This window comes from Microcaecilia unicolor, chromosome 4, assembly GCF_901765095.1.
Source record: "Microcaecilia unicolor chromosome 4, aMicUni1.1, whole genome shotgun sequence".
Classification (NCBI taxonomy): Eukaryota; Metazoa; Chordata; class Amphibia; order Gymnophiona; family Siphonopidae; genus Microcaecilia; species Microcaecilia unicolor.
In genome coordinates this window covers 144,783,972-144,809,555 of record NC_044034.1, presented here as the reverse complement: position 1 = coordinate 144,809,555, position 25,584 = coordinate 144,783,972, and the positions used below count along the sequence as shown (strand labels likewise).

Here is a 25,584-nt window from a genome sequence, read left to right as displayed (position 1 = left end):
ATAGGTGGTGAGATGATGGGGGAATGTTCTCTGTCAGTCTTTTCATTCATGTGAGCAGGGCTAAGCTGGAACTGTGCAGGGTTGAGCTTTGTGTCTCTAGTGGGAGGGATGAGGAAACACAGTTAATTTACTTTTCATTTCTGTTCAGAGCTCTGACCTTTCACCCACATTCAGCTCCTGGAGCACGTGAGGCCGCTGCAGTGCACTTTCGTATTAATAACTGTGCTGACTAGAATGACAGCCACTGCCTGAGCTGCTCGCAAACTTCCCGGGGATAATCCAGGCCTTCACCACCTCTGCTTCTTTCCAGGTAAAAGAAAAGAGAAACTTTCATCTGCAGCTGGCACAGACCAAGGCCTTCCACCTTTCAGGTGGAACAGAAAGGCAGGGTAGCACTACGGGGAAGCGGGGAGAAAGGGCCGACTTTACCTAGCAGAAAATGTGGGGAAGGCAGGAAAGCACACTGCGCATGCGCTATCATTGAAGAGGTGTGAAGTGCAAGGGTACCAGCACATGACCTTCCTGTCCCTTCTTCTCACAATCACTGTCTCTCACCTTCCTCAGCATATCCAGCAGCACATATCTGTATATTTGCATATGCTAATTTTTACCTTTTTCCTTCCAATTTGTTGGTGGCTTTCTCCTCTTTCAGTTCTATTTTTACACTGACTCGTTTTCCTCACCTCCCACCTCTTCTTTCTATCTCTTCCCACCCTCTCTCATTTGCCCTTCTTTCTAGTTATCTATTTCTCTAGCCTTCTGTTTTATCCTTTTACCCTTCCTTCACTTCCAACACTCACTGCTCTCACCTTCCGATCCTTCCCAGCAGTAGCGTAGCCAGAGTTTAATTTTTAGATGGGCCTGGAGGTGGACTGGGTGGGCACAGGCCTCGCATTTCCTCTCCACCCGCTACCCCCCCCCCCCCCCCCCCGCACCTCGCAACAGCCCCCTGCACATGGTCAGTTCTGGTCATTTTTACTTCCTGTTTTCCGAAAAGGTGGGAAGCAGGAAGTTGCAGAGTAGGCGGGACGTGCCTGAGAAGAGGCCCCGACGACACGCGCTGGCAGAAGGCTGGCTATGGGAATCGCCGGTGCTTGAGGGAGAACGGTGCTTCAGGGCAATAAAGTGAGCAGAACACGTGGACGGGGAGAGCAGGCAGAAGAGGCTGGGCAGGCCTGGAGCAAAAGTGGCTGGGCCTGGGCCCGTCCAGGCCCACCCGTGGCTACGCCCCTGCTTCCCAGTCTCACCATAGTGCCTCCTTCCCTCCCACTCTCAACTCTATATAATAATAATATTGGGGTCGATATTCAAAGCGATTTACCAGGCTCCTGGCCATTTAAATCACTTGTGCAGGGCTATCCAGCCAGGGCCAGTCTTAGGCAGGGGTGACAGGGGTGGTCACACAGGGCCTCGTGCTTCTAGGGGCCCTGTGGTGCCCTCTCCTGCTCCCCGCCATTCCTGCAATCTGACTCTTTGCCTCTCCTCCCCTGAACCGCAGGGTGCCCTCCCGGCACATACCTGAAGCCACCCTGGTGGTCTAATGGAGTCTTCGGGGCAGAAAAGATCCCGTCTTTCCTGCCAGTGCTGACTCTCTTGCTGCCACATCACTCTTTACAAATGGCTGCCGAGACTTCCGCTGGTCTTGCGAGGCCACTGTTGGAAGCCTCGGCAGCCATTTTAAAGAAGATGCGACAGCAAGAGGGTCAGTGCCGGCAGTGGGCAGGAAAGACTAGGGATCTTTCCTGCCCCAAAGACTACACTAGACCACCAGAGTGGCTTTAGGTATGAGCCAGGAAGGCACCCTGCAGCTCGGGAGGAGGTCTGGAATAGGTAGGTGAGTGGGAGGGAGGGGAGAGGACAGGAGGACACTAAAAAAAATCAGGGTAATATCTGTGTCATTTGGAGGAGCTAGTTAAAGGGACAGGGAGGGAAAGATACTGTAAAACAAAATCAGGGTAATATCTGTGTCATTTGGAGGAGCTAGTTAAAGGGACAGGGAGGGAAAGATACTGTAAAAAAAAATCTAGGTAATATCTTGTGTCATTTGGAGGGGCTGGTTAAAGGGACAGGGAGGGAAAGATACTGTAAAAAAAATCAAGGTAATATCTGTGTAATTTGGAGGGGCTGGTTAAAGGGACACCCTAGTACTAGCAGAGATTTTTTTTTTCTCCTGGTAAAGGGCCACTAAACAGACATCATGTTATGAGAATCAGGTGCTCAACATTCAGAGTTTCTATTTATTTATTTATGGCATTTTATCCCACATTAAACATGAATTAGATTGAAACCTGGGAGCATTTAAAATATTTTTTTTTCCTGTGCCTACATCAAAAGAAAAAAAAGATGGCATGTGGGAACTTGCTCCTTTTGCTTTGTGGAATGCAGTAGTATATTATAAAAATGCACTTGCCTTTTTTTATTATTATTAGTATTTCACAGAGAAGGTTTTGATTAATGAGAGAAGGGTTTCCTTTGTGCAGAACCGTCCAGAGTCAGTCTAAATGTGCCAACATTGTCCAGTTCAGCACACTATTAGCAGCCAAGTTCATACAAAGTTAATTATGTTCAGTGGAAAATAAATCTCAGGCTGCTTGCTATGTAAATATTCAATCACTGTTTCATTATTGCTACCAAGTATTACATATTAAGGGGATTTGTTTTAATTCATTTATCCAGTCCTTACATGCACATGGTTTTGATTTTTAAACCCAAAGGTTTCCTATGATAGCATTGTGCATATTTGAATTAGTTTTTCTGTACAAGTTTTGCTTGTTTTGTCTTTATTTGAAATAAAAAAAAATGTTTAAAACACATATTGTCAAGAAGGAGCAGGGCTAAGTGGTGTGGGGCTAGGTGGAACGGGGGGGGGGGGGGGGGGGGCACCAAACTGGTCTGCACAGGGCCCTGCAATTGCTAAGACCAGCTCTGTATCTGGCAATATTCAGCAGCACTTAACCAGATGGTGCCTCTGAATACCCTCTCTAATTACCTAGGCTAAAACCAGCTAGTTAGGGTGGAGTGAAAAGTTAGCCAGTTAGTGAACATTCAGTCTGTCCTAACTTTGCAGGTCTTCTACTAAGCCACGGTAGCATTTTTAGCTTGTGGTAGAAATCAGCTGGCAGTAAACACCAAGGTGCCCATTATATTCCTATGGGTGTCTCAGCATTTACCACCAGCTGATTTCTACCACAAACTAAAAATGCTATCGAGGCTTAGTAAAAGGACCCCTTTGTGCGGCAAGTTAACCAGCCACCAGTCTGAATATCAACTGGTGCTCGGTTAACTTCTGGGTCATCAGTCGTATCCAGATAGTCAGTGCTGGGAGCTCCACATGCACCAGCATTTAATATCTGGAATTAGTTCAGCTCATGGCTGGAAGTAGCTTGCCAGATTCTTACCACACAGGCTGATTATTATTTTTATAGAGCAGATGAAAAGGAAAACAAAGGCATCAGTAAGGGAAGGGGAAAGAATGGGAAAATACAAGAGATGTGGAAGAGAGATAAGAATAAATGATAGCCCATTTGGGTAGGGGCATAGGAAATGGAAGGGGAGCTGGGGAGAGGCCATACATACTTTCTGTCTTTTTGTGTATATAGCATGCAGAAATGTTTTGTAGCTATTTCAGTGGTCCTTTTACTAAGCTGCATAAGGCTCTACATGCACCCAATGTGCGCCAAAATGGAGTTACCCTCTGGCTATTGCGTGGTTCTTGCGGTAATTTCATTTTTGGCATGCGTCCAATACATGTGGCCGAAAAAGAATTTTTATTTTCTGACGCCCGTATCGGACGTGCGTCAAGTGGCATTTGGCGCGCCTAGGTCATTACCACCCAGTTACCTATTGAGACTTTACTGCTAGGTCAATGGCTGGCGGTAAGGTCTCAGACCCAAAATGGACGCGCGGCAATTTTGATTTTGCCGCACGTCCACTTTCGGCAAAACGTTTTTAAAAGGCCTTTTTACAGGTGTGCTGAAAAATGGATCGGTGCGTGGCCAAAACCCACGCCTACACCACCACAAGCCATTTTTCAGCGCACCTTAGTAAAAGGACCCCTCCAATTTTATGAATTACTCAGATTTCAAATCCAAGTTTACCGCCAGTTACAATCATTATTATTTCCTGCTCAATGGGGCTCACAATCTATATCAGAGCTTGGTGTGCCCCAAGGACTGAGTTGAGTTGATGTGTTGTGGATTAGTTATGGATTCTCGTGGTAGGCTTTGTTGAAGAGATAGGTTTTCAACGATTTGTGAAAGTTAGTTATTACGTTAATCGCTTTCAAGTGAGTTGGTAGTGCATTCCACAACTGCGTGCTCATGTAGGAGAAGCTGGACGCATGTGTTAGTCTGTATTTTAATCCTTTGCAATTGGGGAAATGTAGATTAAGAAAAGTGCGGGAAGATCTTTTAGCATTTCTGGGTGGAAGGTCCACGAGGTCAAGCATGTATGACGGGGCGTCTCCGTAAATAATTTTATGAACAATCGTGCATATCTTGAACGCGATACGTTCTTTAAGTGGGAGCCAGTGTAATTTCTCTCTTAGGGGTTTTGCACTTTCGTATTTTGTTTTTCCAAATATAAGTCTGGCTGCAGTATTTTGGGCAGTTTAAAGTTTCTTGATGATCTGTTCTTTATAGCCAGCGTAAAGTGCAGTGCAGTAGTCCAGGTGACTTAGTACCATTGACTGTACCAAATTTCGAAAAATAGCCCTTGGGAAGAAAGGTTTTACTCTTTTGAGTTTCACATGGAGTGGAACATTTTTTTGGTTGTATTCTTCACGTGGTTTTCAAGAATGCAAGATCAAGTGATGTGATATACTGGACAGAGATCTAATTGAAGACATTCACAAAATTGAAATATTTTCAGAATACTGGCAAACTCAAACCCCCAGATATTCACCCACTGTCAGCGCTGATCCTGGATATTCAGTGTTGGGTTGTTTCCGATGATGGACATTCACATTCAATATCTGGGGAAGAGAGGGTTTGGCTGGCTTTAATTTAACTGGCTATGGGGCCCTTTTACTGAGCCACGTAGGCACCTACGTGTGCCCAACGTGCGTCAGTTCAGAGTTACCGCCCAGCTACCACATGGCCTGCGCAGTAATTTTATTTTTTATGCACATTCGCTACACACAAAACAACAAGAAAAACGGAAGAAACCCAAAAAGATCAGACTGAAACCACAGATGGTAAGAGCACCAAAAGAAGTTTTATTGGGACCCTATACGGTCCGTGTTTTGGCCGAAAAGGCCTTCCTCAGGGGTCTTCAAATTGACATATACAGATGTTCCTTCAAAATTCTCATGGAATAGAAAAGCATAAAACGCTGATGCTATCCGAAACAGAGCATAGACACTAAAAGCTTGTAGGGTCCGAATAAAACTTCTTTTGGTGCTCTTACCATCTGTGGTTTCAGTCTGGTCTTTTTGGGTTTCTTCCGCTTTTCTTGTTGTTTTGTGTGTTTTTGCGGGAGATTTGGACTCTCTTTTTGTTGCCATTCGCTACACAAGCCAGAAAATATATTTTATTTTCTGGCGCATGGTGAAAATCAAGCTGTAACTCCAACTTGACATGCGTAGGCAATTACCACATGGTTAACTCAAGAGACCTTACTGCTAAGTCAATAGCTGGCGGTAAGGTCTCAGACCCAAAATGGACGTGCACCAATTTTTATTTTGCCGCATGTCCATTTTCGGCAACATTTTTAAAAAGGCCTTTTTTACAAGTGCACTCAAAAATGGATCCGCGTGCATCCATAACACATGCCTACACCGCCACAGCCCATTTTTCAGTGCACCTTAGTAAAAGGACCCCTATGTGAATATTCAGTGCTGGGCAGTTAAGTTAATAGCGGGCAAAGATAGGACTGCTATTTAGGCAGTCCGATTTGCCCACTAAACTTAGCCAGCCAGCAGTTGAATATTTGCGCATATCTGGCTATATCGCACAATATAGTCAGTTAGCCACTATCCTCCAGATTCTATATAGCATGCCTAGAGATCCGCGCCAGAATCCAAGCGGATTCTATAACAACACGTGTAACTTAACAAGCTAATGAGCGCTAATAACAGCAATTAACAAGCAATAATGAACACTAATTGGCACTCATTAGAATTTATGCACACAATTCACTAAGTGTATTCTTTTATGGTGTGCCGAACGTTTAACACATGCAGGCAAAAAGGGTCATGGTTATGGGCGTTTCGAGGGCGTTCTGGAATTTACACACATAGTTATAGAATATGGTCCAGTGAAGGTAAATCTACATGCTGGGATTTATGCCAAATTTTCATTGGAGTAAATGGATGCACATAGATTTAGGTGCTGAGATATCAACTAAGTATATTCTTTGTACTGCGCCTAAATCTAGGCGCCGCTTATAGAATACGCTTAGCACTGATTTCCACCCTGTTTTTTTTAGGCGCCATATATAGAATCTCCCCCATGTGCTAAGCAGAGATAACCAGCTATCATATGCTCAATATTAGCGCTATTTAACCAGCTGGTGCCAGTTAAATAGTACCAAATATTGGGCCCATAATATTTAGGACTGAGAACGGTTAATACTACTTTCAATTTATGTATTTGGAGATTATTAAAGCCATATGCCAAGCCCTTTTGGAAAATCCCATTAGCAAATGGCTTGCCACAATTTTTGTGTATAAAACATTGCCTCTCACTTCTGGCCAATTTCTCAGGCAGCTCATTTTTTTCAAGATTTTTATATTTTTCAACCTGCATCTGGAGTTGTAGTTGAAGGTAACATTTTATAGATCATCTAGACTGGAAAAAGGATATGTATGCCAGGACACTCACCATTTACCGTGTACTTTACAAATGATCACCGAATGCAGGGCCTTGTACAATATAACCCACAACCAAGTTGTAACAAATGTATTTTCATTATTCTTATCTTATTGTAAGCCACACTAAGCCCGCAAAGAGGTGGGAAAATGTGGGATACAAATGCAAACAATAAATAAATACATGGCAAGCTGCAGGAAAACGTGGCTTTGGTGGCACATAGGGCTGGAACAGCCATTCTACCAAAATATGCATCGTAAGTCGGAACTCTGTATGTGCAAATGCCTGCTCATATATGTTTCAGCAGCAGGTTTTGCAACTTGTATGTGTAAGTGGCACATTTAAAAATCAAGGGAAGCTAAACAAGGAGCCTAAATTTAAAAAAAAAAAAAAAAATATATATATATATATATATATATATATATATATTCCCCTGTTTGAAAGGCTCTTGAGCACCACAGACATCAGCACAATTTTGTCCTCCATCATTCCTCCAAACTCAAGGTCAAATGAGCAGGTAGCTGACAAATATGAGCGTCTGGAAGCAGGTGCAAAATGAATGAATTAATTCACTGCAAATGTTTAGGTCTTTTTACCACCTCTCCAAATCATCATATACCAGTTACCCACAATTTGTAGAGATAAAAGACCAAGGCTGCCACTTATGAGAAAAGCAATTTACTTACTTACCAAGTATTGATAAAATTAATATTTTCTCATGGGAGGATAGAACTACTGCATACATATACTCTCTGTATCTATCACTCCAACATACTGAACTGAAACAGCTATTTTTATACACTTGTTTTTAACAATGATTTACAACGCTTCAGCAAGTTATCTTACTCGGGATCATCTGGTCTGCTTTCAAAACTATCTGGTTTCCCTCACCTGCTGAACCACATTCTCGTGTTTGTTTATACTTCCTCCTTTCCCAGGCCTGTTTGCCCGTAAGGATATCAGATTAGATCATAAGTTCCTGGGCCTCACAATTTATGGTCTTTGCCCTTTGACTCTAATCCAGGGTGCATAACTGTGTTTATTACCTACAAAAATAGGAAAAATATAAATTTACCCCCTAAAAGTATACAACAGGATGCCTAAGTTAATAGATCAGTAAGGTGTCATTTTCAAATGTATGTACTTTACAGGTATTTTATAAACCCTAACTCTGCCCCTAGGCATGCATACTATAGAAAGATAGGTCGGTTTTGCATCATACATACTTTTAGGTGTGAGACCTAATTTTACATGTGTGGAGAGGCATATTCAATATGACGTCTAAATCCAATTTTGGACATTTTGTGAAAAACTGCCAAAACTCCAGTAGCGAATATGGCCATTTTCAAACCAGAAAAACATTCAACTTTTTGTTTTGAAAATAGCCATTTGCTAGATGTTTTTGTGCTCAATGCATCTATCCTTTTGGACCATTTAAAAATAAATATTAAATAAATCCAAGGGAAAAATGTAACCCCACCTCACACACACACAAACAAAAAAAAGTCATTAGAACATATGGGGGGCAGCATTCTTAGTAGACTGGCCACACAGACATCCCAGCAGAGCAGTGGGATACCATAGGAGGCACTGCACTGGATTTCACAGAAAAGGTCCTAGGTACACATTTCACCATTACCCCCTTATGGGGTGAAATGGTGAGTTGTATGGGGAATTGTATGGTGAGCCCTCCAAAACCCACCAAAAACCTACTGTAGCCAAGTGTACACCACTATGAAAGCCTTTATGCCTGCAGATGTCACCTATATGTAGGTACAGTAGGTGTTTGGTGGGTTTTGGAGGGCTCACACTTTCCGTCCTTAGTGTACTAGTTATAGTGGGATATGGGCCTGGGTCCCCTTCTCTACAGTCCACTGCACTGACCACTAGGCTACTCCAGGGACCTACTTGCTGCTCTAATAGGACTGGCCATAACATCTGAAGCTGTCATAGAGCCAGATATGTATTATCACTGTCACATCATCTTAGGAGCCTGGGAGGGGGTCAGTAAGGGGGGGATATGCCTTAATCCCTCCAGTGGTCATTTGGTCACTTAGTCATGATCGAAACAGGTCTAGCCAAAAATGTCTTAATTGTAGCCCTAGGTGTTTTCATTTTATTCCATTATTGCAGACAAACATCTATCTTTTGGTGCCATCCATGTCCCTCCGAAAACACACCCCCTTGAAATTTTGATGAACAGTGGAGCAAAACATCTAAAATCGGAGTGTCGAAATTCACAACTTGGATATTTTTCAGAGAAAACCGTCCTTCTGTTACCTTATGATGTTTTGTTTGTTTTGAAAATGAACTCCATAGACTGCATTTTACACTTGAAAATGATTTATAACATTACCCTCCCCAGGCCCACACCAACCATGCCCAGAACACATCCCGTTCAAATCTATACATGCCATGGGTATATGCATGTAGGTATCGTTATATTACATTACAAGTTTTAATGTATTTACACATGCATGGTCATCTCAGCATGTAAGTCGGTGCCGGGCAAGATGGTGGAGGCTATTATTAAGAATAAAATTGCAGAGCATATACAAAAACATGGACTGATGAGACAAAGTCAGCACGGATTTAGTGAAGGGAAGTCTTGCCTCACCAATCTAATGCATTTTTTTGAGGGGGTAAGCAAACATGTGGACAATGGGGAGCCGGTTGATATTGTATATCTGGATTTTCAGAAGGCGTTTGACAAAGTGCCGCACGAAAGACTCCTGAAGAAATTGCAGAGTCATGGAATCGGAGGTAGGGTATTATTATGGATTAAGAACTGGTTGAAAGATAGGAAGCAGAGAGTAGGATTGCGTGGCCAGTATTCTCAGTGGAGGATGGTAGTTAGTGGGGTCCCGCAGGGGTCTGTGCTGGGTCCGTTGCTTTTTAATGTATTTATAAATGACCTAGAGATGGGAATAACTAGTGAGGTAATTAAATTCGCCGATGACACAAAATTATTCAGGGTCGTCAAGTCGCAGGAGGAATGTGAACGATTACAGGAGGACCTTGCGAGACTGGGAGAATGGGCGTGCAAGTGGCAGATGAAGTTCAATGTTGACAAGTGCAAAGTGATGCATGTGGGTAAGAGGAACCCGAATTATAGCTACGTCTTGCAAGGTTCCGCGTTAGGAGTTACGGATCAAGAAAGGGATCTGGGTGTCGTCGTCGATGATACGCTGAAACCTTCTGCTCAGTGTGCTGCTGCGGCTAGGAAAGCGAATAGAATGTTGGGTGTTATTAGGAAGGGTATGGAGTCCAGGTGTGCGGATGTTATAATGCCGTTGTATCGCTCCATGGTGCGACCGCACCTGGAGTATTGTGTTCAGTACTGGTCTCCGTATCTCAAAAAAGATATAGTAGAATTGGAAAAGGTACAGCGAAGGGCGACGAAAATGATAGTGGGGATGGGACGACTTTCCTATGAAGAGAGGCTGAGAAGGCTAGGGCTTTTCAGCTTGGAGAAGAGACGGCTGAGGGGAGATATGATAGAAGTGTATAAAATAATGAGTGGAATGGATCGGGTGGATGTGAAGCGACTGTTCACGCTATCCAAAAATACTAGGACTAGAGGGCATGAGTTGAAGCTACAGTGTGGTAAATTTAAAACGAATCGGAGAAAATTTTTCTTCACCCAACGTGTAATTAGACTCTGGAATTCATTGCCGGAGAACGTGGTACGGGCGGTTAGCTTGACGGAGTTTAAAAAGGGGTTAGATAGATTCCTAAAGGACAAGTCCATAGACCGCTATTAAATGGACTTGGAAAAATTCCGCATTTTTAGGTATAACTTGTCTGGAATGTTTTTACGTTTGGGGAGCGTGCCAGGTGCCCTTGACCTGGATTGGCCACTGTCGGTGACAGGATGCTGGGCTAGATGGACCTTTGGTCTTTCCCAGTATGGCACTACTTATGTACTTATGTACTAAGTGGTACTTAACCCTTGTAAAATGACCTCCAACACTGAAATGGTCCTGACAGTTCTAGGTGCCAGTAGACATAAGACATAAGCATCGCTACACTGGGACAGACCAAAGGTCCATCTAGCCCAGCACCCTGTCTCTGACAGTGGCCAATCCAGATCACAATCACCCGACAAGATCCATGGAGCAAAGCATTTTGTACTGCTTGTCCCAGGAATAGTGGATTTTTCCCTACATCCATTTAATAACATTCTATGGCCTTTTCCTTCAGGAAGCCATCCAAACCTTTCTTAAACTCTGCTAAGCTAACCTCCTTAACCACATTCTCCGGCAACGAATTCCAGAGTCGAATTATGCGCTGAGTAAAGAAACATTTTCTCTTATTTGTTTTCAACTTACTGCACTCCAGCTTCATCACATGCCCCAGTAGCTTGATTAAAAACATTTCCAAGAACACACTGTCATGTTGCTCCAACATATTACACCCTATGAAGCCCAGAGGGAAGTTCTCTTTGGCACAAGCATTAAGGAGAGCACTTGCAGAAAATCAGAGAAACTGGTCATATCCAGCATACCCTGGCTTAAGAGAGAGGTTCATTCTTGCCTTGTGAGCTCATTTTCAAAGAGAAACTCAGTGGGAATCCCACTGTGCTGATGAAAAGTATACAGTTAAAAGTATGAGTGGAGATTTCAAAATTAATTCACTGTCTGTTCTTTTTTTCCCCCTAAGCAGCCACTTTTTTTCATTTCCATGAGCAAATGTTAGAGTGCGCTTGATCTGTACACAGGTGGGTGGGGCAACTTTTGAAAAGCATTTGTCGTATTCAGCTTAAACTTTCAAATTTCAATTTTCATTTTAGATTTAAAAAAATTACACATTGCTTTAAAAACTTCAGTACAGAACATGGAATATATATTTTTTTGATCTATCAAAGGCAAAAACCAATGGTTCATTGTTTAAATTCCTCAGTTGGTGCTTCTTTTAAAAGCCAAATGTAGCAATACCTGAATATTTAGCACCAGTTACTATCAAGCTAACAGTGCTTAATATCAACGTTGTTTGGAGAATTTCTTGCTCCACCATTTGCAATGATTTTCATAATGCCACTGAAAATTGATGACTGGCCCTAGTTAGATAAGTGTTTTTGAAAATTAGGCCATATTCAGCTAGAAGAATAATTATGTTATTCGAATCTGAGCCAAAAAAGACTCCTAAACTTTCAATAGGGCACTGTTCTGAAAAGGCACATGTGTACTTTAAAGACTGCCTAAAACAACATGAGTTTCCAAATGTGACACCCATGCATGTAGATTATACACACACCCCTAGAAGTTTAAAAATGATGGCGTGAGTTGCATATGTTGCAATGAACCTGCTATGGGTGTGCATTATATTCATGTAGCTTCTACACATGCGTTTGGAATGGCCTTTTTCTATATAGCAAAGCATACATACACTCTCAGTCAACAAAACTCATGTTCCCCAATATATGGCTGACTTAGGTCCAATATTCAAAGGGAATTATTTGGATCATGGCTGCCACTGAAATTCCTTTCAGTCTGGAACTAGCCAAATAATGCTGACAGTGCACACACGGAGCAGGGATGGATTGGCAATTTCTCTGGATAGTGGTTCTATTCAGACTGCTGTCCAGATAAAGGCTGTCCTAAATTTATCTGTCCAGTTATTTGAATAGCAGTTTGAATATAGCTGTGGCACTACCTGCTCTGAATGGACACTCAGCACCATTTATCTGGATAGTGGCATTGAATATCCATTAATTATTTAAATGCTGTGGCCAGCATAAATATCTATATCTAAATCTATTTCTAGATAGATAGCTAGATATAGATCGATTATATCTATCTATCTATCTATCTATCTATCTATCTATCCCCAAGGTTCCTTTTTCCCATCACAGAAAGATGTAGCCCATCATTACAGTACAGCCTGTTATTTTTCCATGTATTACCCCATTCTCCTATGTATCTAAATCCTATGTATTCTCCTATGTATCTCCTATGTATCTATGTGTATATATATATCAACCGGACTATTTTTATCCATGTAGGAGGTCCATATGCATTTGAAAATTTACCCGTTAATCCAAAGTTCTCTCCTACAACTTGTTTCAGCTTTGCTTCTGGATATCAAAGTAGACTTTCAGAACAATCGCATAACTATCCCAAAGATTCCCATCAGCAAAAAATAAAAAAATGTACACACAGGCTACAACTCCGATTCGGATGACCATGTTTATAGGTGTCAGCTCTGTGGGTGTTATGGGTGCTTGAGAGATAATTTTCTGTTAGGTTAAGCACCTCCAATCATTTTGAAAAGTTGGCTCCTATGACCATGTTGACAGCTGTGAATGTGGCCTACCCAAAGACAAGCACGCCAACCAGATATTCAGAAAGCTTGTTGCGATGTGATGGTCAGTACATGCTTACTGATTGTACTCTTGATGTTCCACACACTGTCGTTACTCTTTGTGTTAATTGACTTCATGATGATAAAATTGAACAGAGTAATCATAGTTCTTGGGTTAAACCTTTGTATTGGACTAAATAAACCTGTGACCTGCTTTCTACAGCTGTCCTTTCTGTCATTCCACTGATCTGATGAGGGGAGTAAAGCCCTGGAAAGTGAATCACAGGTTCCTTTTATTGGCCTATCTTAACAGATCACCAGTTTCATTGATCCGTATTTCTAAAGATAATACTAAAAAATTATATATTTCCTGCCTCTCATGATTTCTTGAGGGCAATTTTATAACAGGGTGTCTGGTTGGGGGAGGGGGGAGGTAAACAGGCACCTACTTGTCTTTATAAAATATTAGCTTGAGGGGCTGTGAAGGTGTGGGTACTGAGGAGTAGCCTGAGAATCAGGGAAACTGGGTTTGATTCCCACTGCAGGTCCTTGTGACTCTGGGCAAGTCACTTAACCCTCCATTGCACCAGGTACAAAATAAGTACCTGTATATAATATGCAAACTGCTTTGATTGTAACCTCGGAAAGACAGTATATCAAATCTCATCCCTTTTCCGTGTACACTCACCCTGGAGCAGGTGTAAATGTCCATGCCTATAACTATGTATGCATATAGATTAGTGTATTTTATAATCTATGTGCATACTTAGGAACTCCACCCATGCTTCAGTCAAACTTCAGCTCTTTACATGCCTACTGGCTAAGTAAAGGGTCATGGATTTCATATACCAGTTTTTACATACATTATATGCAGGTATTTTTTCTGTCTCTAGTGGGATCACAATCTAAGGGCCTTGTTTACTAAGCCGTGCTGTAGGCATGCTAGCGTCTCTAGCATTAACGCGCACAAAAATCACTAGTGCCCCTTAGTAAACAGGGCCCTGTGTTTGTACCTGGGGCAATAGAGGGCTAAATGACTTGCCCAGGGTCACAAGGAGCTGCAGTGGGAATCAAACCCAGTTCCCTGGGTTCTCGGCCCACTGCACTAACCATTAGACCACTCCTCTACTTTTACACCCATTGGTAGTTTATAAGAGGCCATTTACAGGCATATGTGGCCACATACATGCAAAAATGACTCTATAAAATTACTTCTGTATGTCTGGCCTGATTTCTTGGAGCACCTACCCTTTTCTGTTTTTCTCTTTCAGATTTGGGGTGAATTCTTTCAACGGTACGAGCTCCCTTTCTTCTGAAGATTCTGTAAGGCAGGTCATCATAATGTGGTCAATTCTGACTAAGCACATCCTGAAACACAAAGTCCATTGCGGCTTCGTGACTGCATTACTGAACGGTCAGAAGAGCAGGAATCTTCCAGTAAGATGTCCTTTACTCTGGAGGCGCTGGCAGCACACCATCAAAGCAGTACAGGAACCTCCTATGTGCGGTCCGAGTGCTGAGATCCAGCACGTAGAAGCCATGGACACGGAGCGCTTCATCCGTATCTTCTGGAAAGATGGAAGTCAGAGCCTCTACCCTTTTGTGTGGCTACGAGATAATTGCCAGTGCCCCAGGTGTTTTTTACAATCTGCAAAGGCTCGCAAGTTTGCAATAGAAGATCTTAATGTAAACACTGGGGTGAAGAATGTTATTCTGTCAAACACAAGACAGGTAGTCAAATATTTGCAGTGGTGATGTCTCTTTCGTTAAATATTTTCCTTAGTACTGTCATTTCTCCTAATATCTTTTCATACATTCTTATCGACTTGAAATGAGCATTAGCCCCGGATTCTGTATAGGGCGCACGTAGATCTCAGATAAGTGCATAAACGAAATAGTCAATTAGGATCTAACAATCAATGATTGGAGTTGATTGGCATTTAATTAGTAGTAATTTTGTGATACGTCTGACTGATATTTTTATGTATATGTCTTTGTTTAAGGTATTTTTCTATTATGTGTGTTACATTATACTCCGCTCTGGATAAGAGTGGAATATAAATGTTAATAAATGAAATGAAAGGAAATGGAATTACGCACATCTGCCCTACACCCTATTCTATAACATCTGCACCTAACTTTTGTAGCACACAACTCAAAAGAGGTGTAGCTATGGCAGGAGTATGGATGGACCAAAGGTCATTCTCAGACGTTAGGTGCGATGTTATAGAATAATATCATATCTGCGCCTAGGTTGGGTGCCAGCTTTACACCAGGTTTCAGTAGGCATAAATCCAGGGCCATCGTTAGTTCTGAGATCTGTGTTAAGCTAGTATTCTGCAAAGTGAGCACTTTTTACAGAATACTACCTTAGTGCAGATCTCAGGACTAAGTGAGCACACTTTGCAGAATACTAGCTTATCACAAATCTCAGGACTAAGTGAGCGCCATTTGCAGAATACTAATTTAGCACAAATCTCAGGACTAAGTGAGCGCCCTTTGCAGCAGTGGCGTAGCCATGGGCCCACCCACTTTGGGCTCAGGCCCACCCAGTAGCAGCACACCTATGATGTGGCAGGCAGGGATCTCCAAGCCCCACCAGCCAAAAACTCCCAACAACTGTCCCTCCTGCATACATTTTAAATAGAAGATCTTCACCTGCAGCGAGCAGCAACTGATACATGGTGCTCGCACTAGCCCCACAGCCTTTCCTCTGATGTATTCCCTCCTAAACAGAAACATGAAGTTGCATCAGACGGAAGGCTGTGGGGCCAACATGAGCAGTGTGTATTCACAGCCAGAATTTTGTGAAAATCTGCTATTTAAAAAGTATGCAGGGGAGGGGGTATGTTTGAGAACCATATGGCATGCAGGTGAGAGAGGGAGAGACCAAATCACTTGTGGGACAAGATGGAGATCTTCTGCCCACCCATCTTGGGCCCAGGCCCACCCAAAATTGGGTGTCTGGCTACACCCCTGCTTTGCAGAATACTAGATTAGCATAAATCTCAGGACTAAGTGAACGCCCTTTGCAGAATATTAACAGAACAGATCTCAAGACTAAGTGAGCGCCCTTTGCAGAATACCAACTTAGTGTGGATCTTTTTGGTGCCCAACTTTGGGTACCATTTACTGAATCCAGCCCTAGAGGGGAACATTCTAAACTGCGTTAACAGTGATGCAAGGATTACATTTCTGTATTATCTAACTCAAGCAGTTAAAGTGGATTTCCAGCTCTACTGATATGTTAAAAAGTGGCTTGTATTAGTGCCAAAATCTATGTTAATGAGGTAAAGAGATGCAAAGCTGTCCTGAGTACCTTATTCTGTATTTCTTCCCTGAAAAATAACACATTAAACTGTGCAAAAAGTTACACAGGATGCAAAAGAGCTAATTAACCTTTCACTGTCATTATCATTAATGCATTTATTTTATTATTTGCATCAGCATGTGACTTGTTTACATCTCATTAAGTTCAGCTGTTAAAATGCACATTAAGATGTGTTAATGCCTGATGTTAGTGCAAGTCAGTACATCAATTTTGGAGGAGTAGCCTAGTGGTTAGTGCAGCGGACTTTGATCCTGGGGAACTGGGTTCAATTCCCACTGCAGCTCCTTGTGACTGTGGGCAAGTCACTTAACCCTCCATTGCCCCAGGTACAAAATAAGTACCTGTATAGACGTAAACCGTTTTGAATGTAGTTGCAAAATACCACAGAAAGGCGGTATATCAAGTCCCATTTCCCTCTGTCCCCTTATAGATTATTTTTCTCATACTGAGCACCAGGGCTGGCTGAAAAGGTTGCAACATCCTAATCTAACTTTTACTTTGGTGCTCCCATTTTCAGACTCACATTATTTATTCCCCCCTCCACCTACTACTACTACTACTATTTAGCATTTCTATAGCGCTACAAGGCATACGCAGCGCTGCACAAACATAGAAGAAAGACAGTCCCTGCTCAAAGAGCTTACATCAGCAACCTTTTAGCCAGGTCCCCTCACCCCCCACACCACATGCAGACACACACATGCATTATTTCTTACCCTATAATCAGAACATATTGCTTTCCTCCACCATTGTACTGTTTTCACAGTGATGCTTTTGGCACCATCACACATTTAGACGCAAATGCAGGTACATCCTGTTTCTCTCAAGAACAAGAAGTATCTCTTCTAATGTTTAAGCCTGTGATTGTACTGGCGACAGTGCAGGGAGAAGAGCACAGTGGTAAAAGCAGAGCAACACAGTCTCGCCACTGTGAAGGATGAGCCAACAAGGAAGACTTTTAGTACCCTTGAACTTTGATTCCTGAGCTAGTGCCAAACTTGCCTCATGCCTTAGGCTGGCCCTGTCGAGCACTGTTATGAATCAATGCAGTATAAATTACTGCTGCACTGTTACAATTTATACCAGCTTTAGAAAAGTAAATGGCTTCCCCAGGTTGTGCTGTATAAGAACATAAGAATAGCCATACTGAATCAGATCAATGGTCCATCTAGCCCAGTATCCTGTTTCCAACAGGGGAAAATCTAGGTCACAAGTATCTGGCAGAAATCCAAAGAGTAGCAAGATTCCATGCCACCAATCCTAGGGCAAGCAGTGGCTTCCCTATGTCTGTCTCAATAGCAGACTATGGACTTTTCCTCCAGGAACTTATTCAAACCTTTTTTGACATCAGATATTACTACATTCTCCAGCAAAGAGTTCCAGAGCTTAACTATTCGTTGACTGAAAAAATATTTCCTCCTATTTGTTTTGAAAGTATTTCCATGAAACTTCATTGAGTGTGCCCTACTCTGTGTACTTTATGAAAGAGTAAAAAATTGATTCACTTCTACTCTTCTTCACCACTCAGGATTTTGTAGATCTCAATCGTATCTTATCTCAGCAGTCTCTTTTCCAAGATGAACAGACCTAACCTCTTTAGTCTTTCCTCATATGAGAGGAGTCCCATCCCCCTTATCATTTTGGTTGTTCTTCTTTGAACCTTTTCTAAGTCTGCTATATCTTGTTTTAAATACAGTGACCAGAACTGAACACAGTACTCAAGGTGAGGTTGCAACATAGAGCAATACAGAGGCATTATAGTATTCTCGGTCTTATTTACATAGTAACATAGTAAATGACGGCAGAAAAAGACCTGCATGGTCCATCCAGTCTGCCCTACAAGATAAACTCATATGTGCTACTTTTTGTGCATACCTTACCTTGATTTGTACCTGTCCTTTTCAGGGCACATACCGTATAAGTCTGCCCAGCACTATCCCCGCCTCCCAACCACCAGCCCTGCCTCCCACCACCGGCTCTGGCACAGACCGTATAAGTCTGACCAGCACTATCCCCGCCTCCCGCCACCAGCTCTGCCACACAATCTCGGCTAAGCTCCTTAGGATCCATTCCTTCTGAACAGAATTCCTTTATGTTTATCCCACACGTGTTTGAATTCTGTTACCGTTTTCATTTCCACCACCTCCCGCGGGAGGGCATTCCAAGCATCCACTACTCTCTCCGTGAAAAAATGCTTCCTGACATTTTTCTTGAGTCTGCCCCCCTTCAGTCCCATTTCATGTCCTCTCGTTCTACCGCCTTCGCACCTCCGGAAAAGGTTCGTGCGAAGGTGAATAATTCCTAGACTCCTGTTTGCATTTTTGGCTGCCACCACACACTGGGTAGAAAATTTCAGCATATTGTCTACATCGACACCTAGACCTTTTTCTTGGGTGCTGACCCCCATGTTGGACCTTAGCATCAGGTAACTATGATTTAGATTGTTCTTCTGAATGTGGATCACTTTGCATTTGTCCACACTAAATTTCATCTGCAAGTTGGATGCCCAGTCTTCCTGAAAGTTTTCACAATCCACATGTGTTTTAACAAACTTGAATAGCTTTGTCTCATCTGCAAATTTAATAATTTTACTTGTCATTCTGATTTCCAGATCATTTATAAATATGTTAAATAGCACTAGTCCCAATATAGATCCCTGTGGCGCTCCACTATTCACCCTCCTCCATTGAGAGAAACGACCATTTAACCCTACCCTCTATTTTCTGTCTAATAACCAAGTCCTAATCCATAACAGAACATTGCCTTTTACCCCATGACTCTTTATTTTTCACAGGAGTCTCTCATGAGGAACTTTGTCAAAAGCTTTCTGAAAATCTAGATACATAACATCAACTGACTCACCTTTGTCAACATGTTTTTTCATGCCTTCAAAGAAATGAAGCAAATTTGTGAGGCAAGACTTTCCTTGTCTGAAACCATGCTGAGTCTGTCCAATTAAACCATGTTTATCTTTCTTTTCTGTGATTTTACTCTTTATAATAGTTTCCACTATTTTACCCGGCACTGATGTCAGGCTTACCGGTTTGTAATTTCCCGGATTACCCCTGGAACAATTTTTGAAAATTGGCATTACCTTGGCTACCCTTCAGTCTTCAGGTACCTCAAATGATTTTAACTACAGGTTACAGATTACTAACTATAAAGCAACCAATAAGGTATAGAAAAATTTGCTTACAATAAATAATAACACAATACTACATTTTCCTCTCACTAGAATGATACAAAAAATCAGTATATAATTATGGAATTATAATCTAGAGGAAAAAAGAGCCTCACAGAGCTCCTAGACAATATGTCAGTCTATTGGAGCTGAAACGGATCTTAAACTGATCCTCTGTTCATCATTGGCTCTAAAAAAACCTCCAAGAAAGCATATTAATCATTGCTCACTAACAGATTTAAGAAAATGACTGTAGTGACAAATTTAATAGTTCCACTGTAGTGACAAATTTAATAGTTCCATCCAATTGTTACTTCACAAGATATTGGAACTTAGTGCAAAATAAGCACTTATCTTTAATGCTAGAAGACTTCAGACATACTTCTTAGGACGCTCCAAGCCAACAGATTACTAACAACATATCAGCAATTTCATGTTTGAGTTCAGTGCCCTTGGAATTGGATGCGTGCCAACCGGTCCAGGTGATTTACTACTCTTTGTCAATTTGGCTCAGGATGGCTTTACAGCTTTTACATATGTAAATTGGTGTATATGTGTAAAAGCCATTTAAGAGATGTGTACCATATTTAATTTGGCAGGCATTGTGATATGAGCAGGGAGAGAAAATGATTCGTGCAGGCCTAACATGTTGACATGAACTCCCCTTACAGGGAGGTTCCACATAGATAAATGATCTAGATGTCAGCATTTACAACCTGGCCCAAGGCCCCAAGCCTTTAGCCATTACCCTGGACTCTATGGACAAATAAACCCATAGATCTGGTATAATATTAGTATGAGTTATAATTGGCCTTCCAAAAAAACATAGAAAGAAACATAGAAAAATGTAGGCAGATAAAGACCATATGGCCTATCCAGTCTGTCCATCCATGCCATCTACTCTCCCTGTCACTCCCTTAGAGATTCTATGTACTTGTCCCACTTCCATCAGTAGGCTATTCAATGAATTCACCACCCTTTCCGTAAAGAAGTATTTCCTCGTGTTACTTTTCAGTCTGTCCCCTTTCACCTTCATCCTATGCCCTCTTGTTCCAGAGCTTCCTTTCAGTTGAAAGAGACTCGTTTCCTGTGCATTTATGACTTGTGGGTATTTCAACATCTTTATCATATCCTCTCTCTCCTGCCTTTCTTCCAAAAGATCTTTAAGTCTGTCCCTATATGCTTTATGACAGAGACCACTGGCCATTTTAGTAGCCGCTCTCTGGACTGACTCCATCCTGTTTATATTTTTTTGAAGGTGCAGTCTCCAGAATTGTGCACAATATTCTAAATGAGGTCTCACCAGTTTCTCATACAGGGGCATCATTATCCTCTCCCTGTGCACCCAATCACCTTTCTAGCTTTCACCATTGACTTTTCTACCTGTTTTGCCACCTTAATATTATCACATATGGTCACACCCAAGTACTGATTCTTTTTCATACACAAAAGTTCTTCACCCCCAAAGCTATACCGCTATCTCAGGTTTTCGCAACCCAAATGCATGACCCTGCACATTTAGCATTAAATCTAAGCTGCCAAATTCCAGACCATTCCTCTAGCTTCATTAAGGCCTTCCTCATATTATATACACCATCAGGGGTATCTACCCTATTGTGGATTTTGGTGTCATCTGCCAAGAGGCAAACCTTACCAGACAGCCCTTCAGCAATATCACTTACAAAAATGTTAAAAAGTACAGGTCCAAGATCTGAACTTTGTGACACACCACTGGTAACATCCTTTTCCTCAGAATGAGCTCTGTTTACCACTACCCTCTGTCATCTTCCATGCAACCAGTTCCTAACCCAGTCAGTCACTTTAGGACCCATACCGAGGGCACTCAGTTTATTGATTTGTTGTCTGTGCGGAACCACGTCAAAGGCTTTGATAAAATCTAAATACACCCCATTTAACATTCTCCCTCAATCCAACTCTCTGGTCACCTAATCAAAGAAAATTAATCAGATTTGTCTGACAAGACGTGCCTCTGGTGAAACTGTGACCTGACTTGAAGTTTTTATAGCTAGATTCAGATCTTAGGTTGCATGGTAGACTGTTCCAGAGGGTAGAAACAAAAAAAAAAAGAAGAAGGCCAACCTGCTTATAATCGAACGAGAAAAACGCCCAAGTTCCGACCTAAATCGGGAGATGGACGTTTATCTCACAAAAACGAATAAAGCGGTATAATCGAAAGCCAATTTTTGGACGTTTTCAACTGCACTCCGTCGCGGATGTGGACAAAGTTGATGGGGGCATGTCAGAGGTGTGGCGAAGGTGGAACTGGGGCGTGGTTATCTGCCGAACAAAGATGGGCGCATTTCACTGATAATGGGAAAAAAGTATGCGTTTTTAGCTAGAATTTAGGACACTTTTCCTGGACCCTGTTTTTTCACGAATAAGGCCCCAAAAAGTGCCCTAAATGACCAGATGACCACTGGAGGGAATCGGGGATGACCTCCCCTGACTCCCCCAGTGGTCACTAACCCCCTCCCACCACAAAAAAATGATGTTTCACAACTTTTTATTTTCACCCTCAAATGTCATACCCAGCTCCCTGGCAGCAGTATGCAGGCCACTGGAGGAGTTGTTAGGGGGTGCAGTGTACTTCAGGCAGGTGGACCCAGGCCCATCCCCCCTACCTGTTACAATTGTGCTGCTTAATGCTTATTAGTCGTCCAACCCCCCCAAACCCACTGTACCCACATGTAGGTGCCCCCCTTCACCCCTTAGGGCTATAGTAATGGTGTAGACTTGTGGGCAGTGGGTTTTGAGGGGGATTTGGGGGGCTCAACACACAAGGGAAGGGTGCTATGCACCTGGGAGCTCTTTTACCTGTTTTTTTGGTTTTGTAAAAGTGCCCCCTAGGGTGCCCGGTTGGTGTCCTGGCATGTGACGGGGACCAGTGCACTACGAATCCTGGCCCCTCCCACGAATAAATGTCTTGGATTTATTCATTTTTGAGCTGGGCGCTTTCATTTTCCATTATCGCTGAAAAACAAAAACGCCCAGCTCACACATTGTTGAATAAAACATGGGCGTCTATTTTTTCCCCAAAATACGGTTCGGTCCGCCCCTTCACGGACCCGTTCTCGGAGATAAACGCCCATGGAGATAGGCGTTTTCGTTCAATTATGCCCCTCCAAATGTTGTATGGACTCAGTGATACCCATCTCAGAGTGAAGAGAATGTCTAGGGGAGTATGATATCAATGAATTTGCTAAGTACTCGGGAATAGTTCAATAATATTCTCTATGGGCCAGAATCAAAACTTTAAATTCAGTCTGTAGGAGATAGACAACCACAACTGATGTATTAATAAAAGTGTTGCACGGTCACACTTGTGTGTGTGATACAGCCACTTCACGGCTGTGTTTTGGACAATCTGTAGAGGAAAAGTTTAATGCCATTGAGAAATGAGTTATAGTTATCTAGTTTAAAAAGTACTAATGCATAAAGAAGCATCTGTAAATCTTCGGTCAATAGGTTCGCCCAAAGTGCATGAATACGTCTAAGAAAAATAAAACAAGATTTAATACGAGACATCTGCTGGTCAAATGTTAGATTGTTATCCAAACGAACAAGAAGAAGAAGTTGTGTGATGGAGGATGTGAGCATTTTAATATAAGCTTTGAAGATATTAAGTAATGATCTGTCCAAATAAAACATGAAGAAGATTTAAAAAACAAAGAAGGAGTTACACTTTCTGAGGACAACATAAGATTAACAGTGTGCCCTGCTTTATGCATTGAAGAAGAGGTCCTCCTAGGGCCATGCTTGCCATAATCTCCCATTCCCCATCCCCCAACACCTATGCTCAACCTTACTTGGGTCCCTGATGTCTAGTGGGAGCAGAAACAATTCCCATTTCCTCCTACACTTATAGCCTCAGGTTCAAAATTGGATGTTGTGACCCTTACCGGTAATCTTAAAGTGTTACCACTAGGGGTTAGACTGCCCAGTAGTGCCAAAATGCCCAAAACAGGAGCAAGTGCGGACACCACCAGCTCCCTCTAGACACCAGGAAGACCAGGGATGAGCAAGGTGAGGATGGAGTGGGGTCTGTCAGGAGGCTAGGGAGGGAGATCTTTCCAGGGGAGGTGCCTAGGGATGACTGGATGCATTGCAGACCCCCAGGGGGAATCAGATGTGTTGCGGGGAATCAGATGCTTTGATGGGGAGGAGGGAATCAAGGTGAAACTGATGCTGCAGGATCAAGGCAACCTGGAAAGTGGGAGCAGTAATTTGTAGAAACTGCTCCCACACAGGTTGGGAGAGTTTGTATATTTTGCTTTCCCCAGCTGTAGCTTTTTGAAATTGCTGCTTCCATTAGACATGGGGAGCCATCAACATGGAATCCTGGGCTTATTTTACAAGAGGCTCTATATTTGGCTGAGCATCTTTTAACATACTGAAAGAATTGTCCACATCCCAACCTGGATGCCTGAATCCCCTCTTCGCATACTTTCTAAAATAGGTCTCCACATGTGTGAATTCTAGTTTTAGACCCAGGAGGTCTCTGCAGGAGCACAGATCCTAATGATATGCCTTAGGATATACCTTTTTGAATGAGAAAATTCCCAGAAGACCAGTGTTCCCTTTAAGCTGAGCTGCAGTGCTCCACCTATGGTCCTGCCAAGGGGGGGTGGGGGGTGCTGTTTTGCTATCACATTTTCAATAGTGAGGGCCAGGCAAGCTCAGCTGTACCTAGCAATTGAAAACACAATATTGAAGCGCTGCCCCCCACTTGCAGCAATGTAGTTGGAGGACTCTCGCTAAGCTTAGGGGAAACAGTGCAGAAGACTGGAGACATTTATGCACTATGTTCCCTACAAACATGGTAATATGCCATATCTAGCATGGAGCGGAGGAGTAGTCTAGTGGTTAGTGCAGTGGACTTTGATCCAGGGGAACTATGTTCAATTCCCACTGCAGCTCCATGTGACTCTGGGTAAATCACTTACTCCTCTATTGCCCCAGTAAAAGTAAGTACCTGCATAACAAACATAGAAATGGCAAGTGACCGACTCACCTGCAAATGCGCAGTAGAGACTTCCCTCTCTGTCTCGCCCTCGCGTCAAGACGTGATGATGTCAGAGGGCGGAACAGAGAGGGAAATCGGAGTCGGACTGTCGGACACTGACGCTGCTGCCTGGAAACGAACATCGCGCGCACCAATCTCCACCCTCCCCCCCATCCCCATCGCCGCTCCTGCCCCCCTCCATATCGTGCCCCCTGCACTGACCTGACAGCGCCTCTCACCTCCGTGTGGCACGCTGCAGGCAGCAGAGCGATCTGCTGCTGCCTGCAGCGCTTTCACACGGAGCTGAGAGGCGCTGTCAGGTCAGTGCAGGGGGCCCAGTACAGAGGGGGGAGGAAGCGGTGACGAGGAGGGTAGCTGGAAATCTCGCCCGTTTTAACGGGCTTAACGGCTAGTATTATAAAAAACCACTTTGCAAAAATCATAGAAACACAGTAAATCACCCTTTCCCTTCTTTAAGGTCAGGTTGGCCTGCCTGTCATTGTTCTTATTTAGATGTGCTTCTGATGGTTTTTCTTTGACTGGGTCTAGATATCTGTCCTGTGGCCCGATGAGCACATCAGTGAATTTGAAGCTGATTGGTTGAAGAAAAGATGTTTCTCTAAAGAGTCCAGAGCAGAAATGCAAGAGGAATTATTTTTACCAGGTACCATTTCTATATTCTTACTGTCCTATGCTTACAAGAGTCCTTTCAAAACATGTTTTATCTTTACCGAGCTGTTCTAAGAAACCTTACTGAACTGTCCATAACCAGAAAATTAATAACTGGATCTAACTTGTGATTATGCTTTAACAAGTTAGAGCATTCCCAGTCTTTGGGCCACACCTAGTCAGTCAGGTTTTCAGGATACCAACAGTGAATATACATGAAATAGATTTCAAAAGCATAGAGGTAGCACATGCAAATTTATCTCATGCA

The 25,584-nt window shown here is 42.7% G+C and overlaps 1 protein-coding gene across 1 annotated transcript in view; it reads left to right on the top strand.

Annotated features, from left to right (window-relative positions):
• The first annotated feature begins 226 nt into the window (after window positions 1–226).
• Window positions 227–25,584, top strand: part of BBOX1 (gamma-butyrobetaine hydroxylase 1) — a 133,680-nt gene continuing 108,322 nt past the window's right edge. The window contains exons 1-3 of the mRNA XM_030200694.1: window positions 227–310; window positions 14,384–14,843; window positions 25,197–25,311. Coding sequence (XP_030056554.1) covers window positions 14,454–14,843; window positions 25,197–25,311 — 505 coding nt within the window. The 5' untranslated portion in view covers window positions 227–310; window positions 14,384–14,453. The remainder of the gene's footprint in view (window positions 311–14,383; window positions 14,844–25,196; window positions 25,312–25,584) is intronic.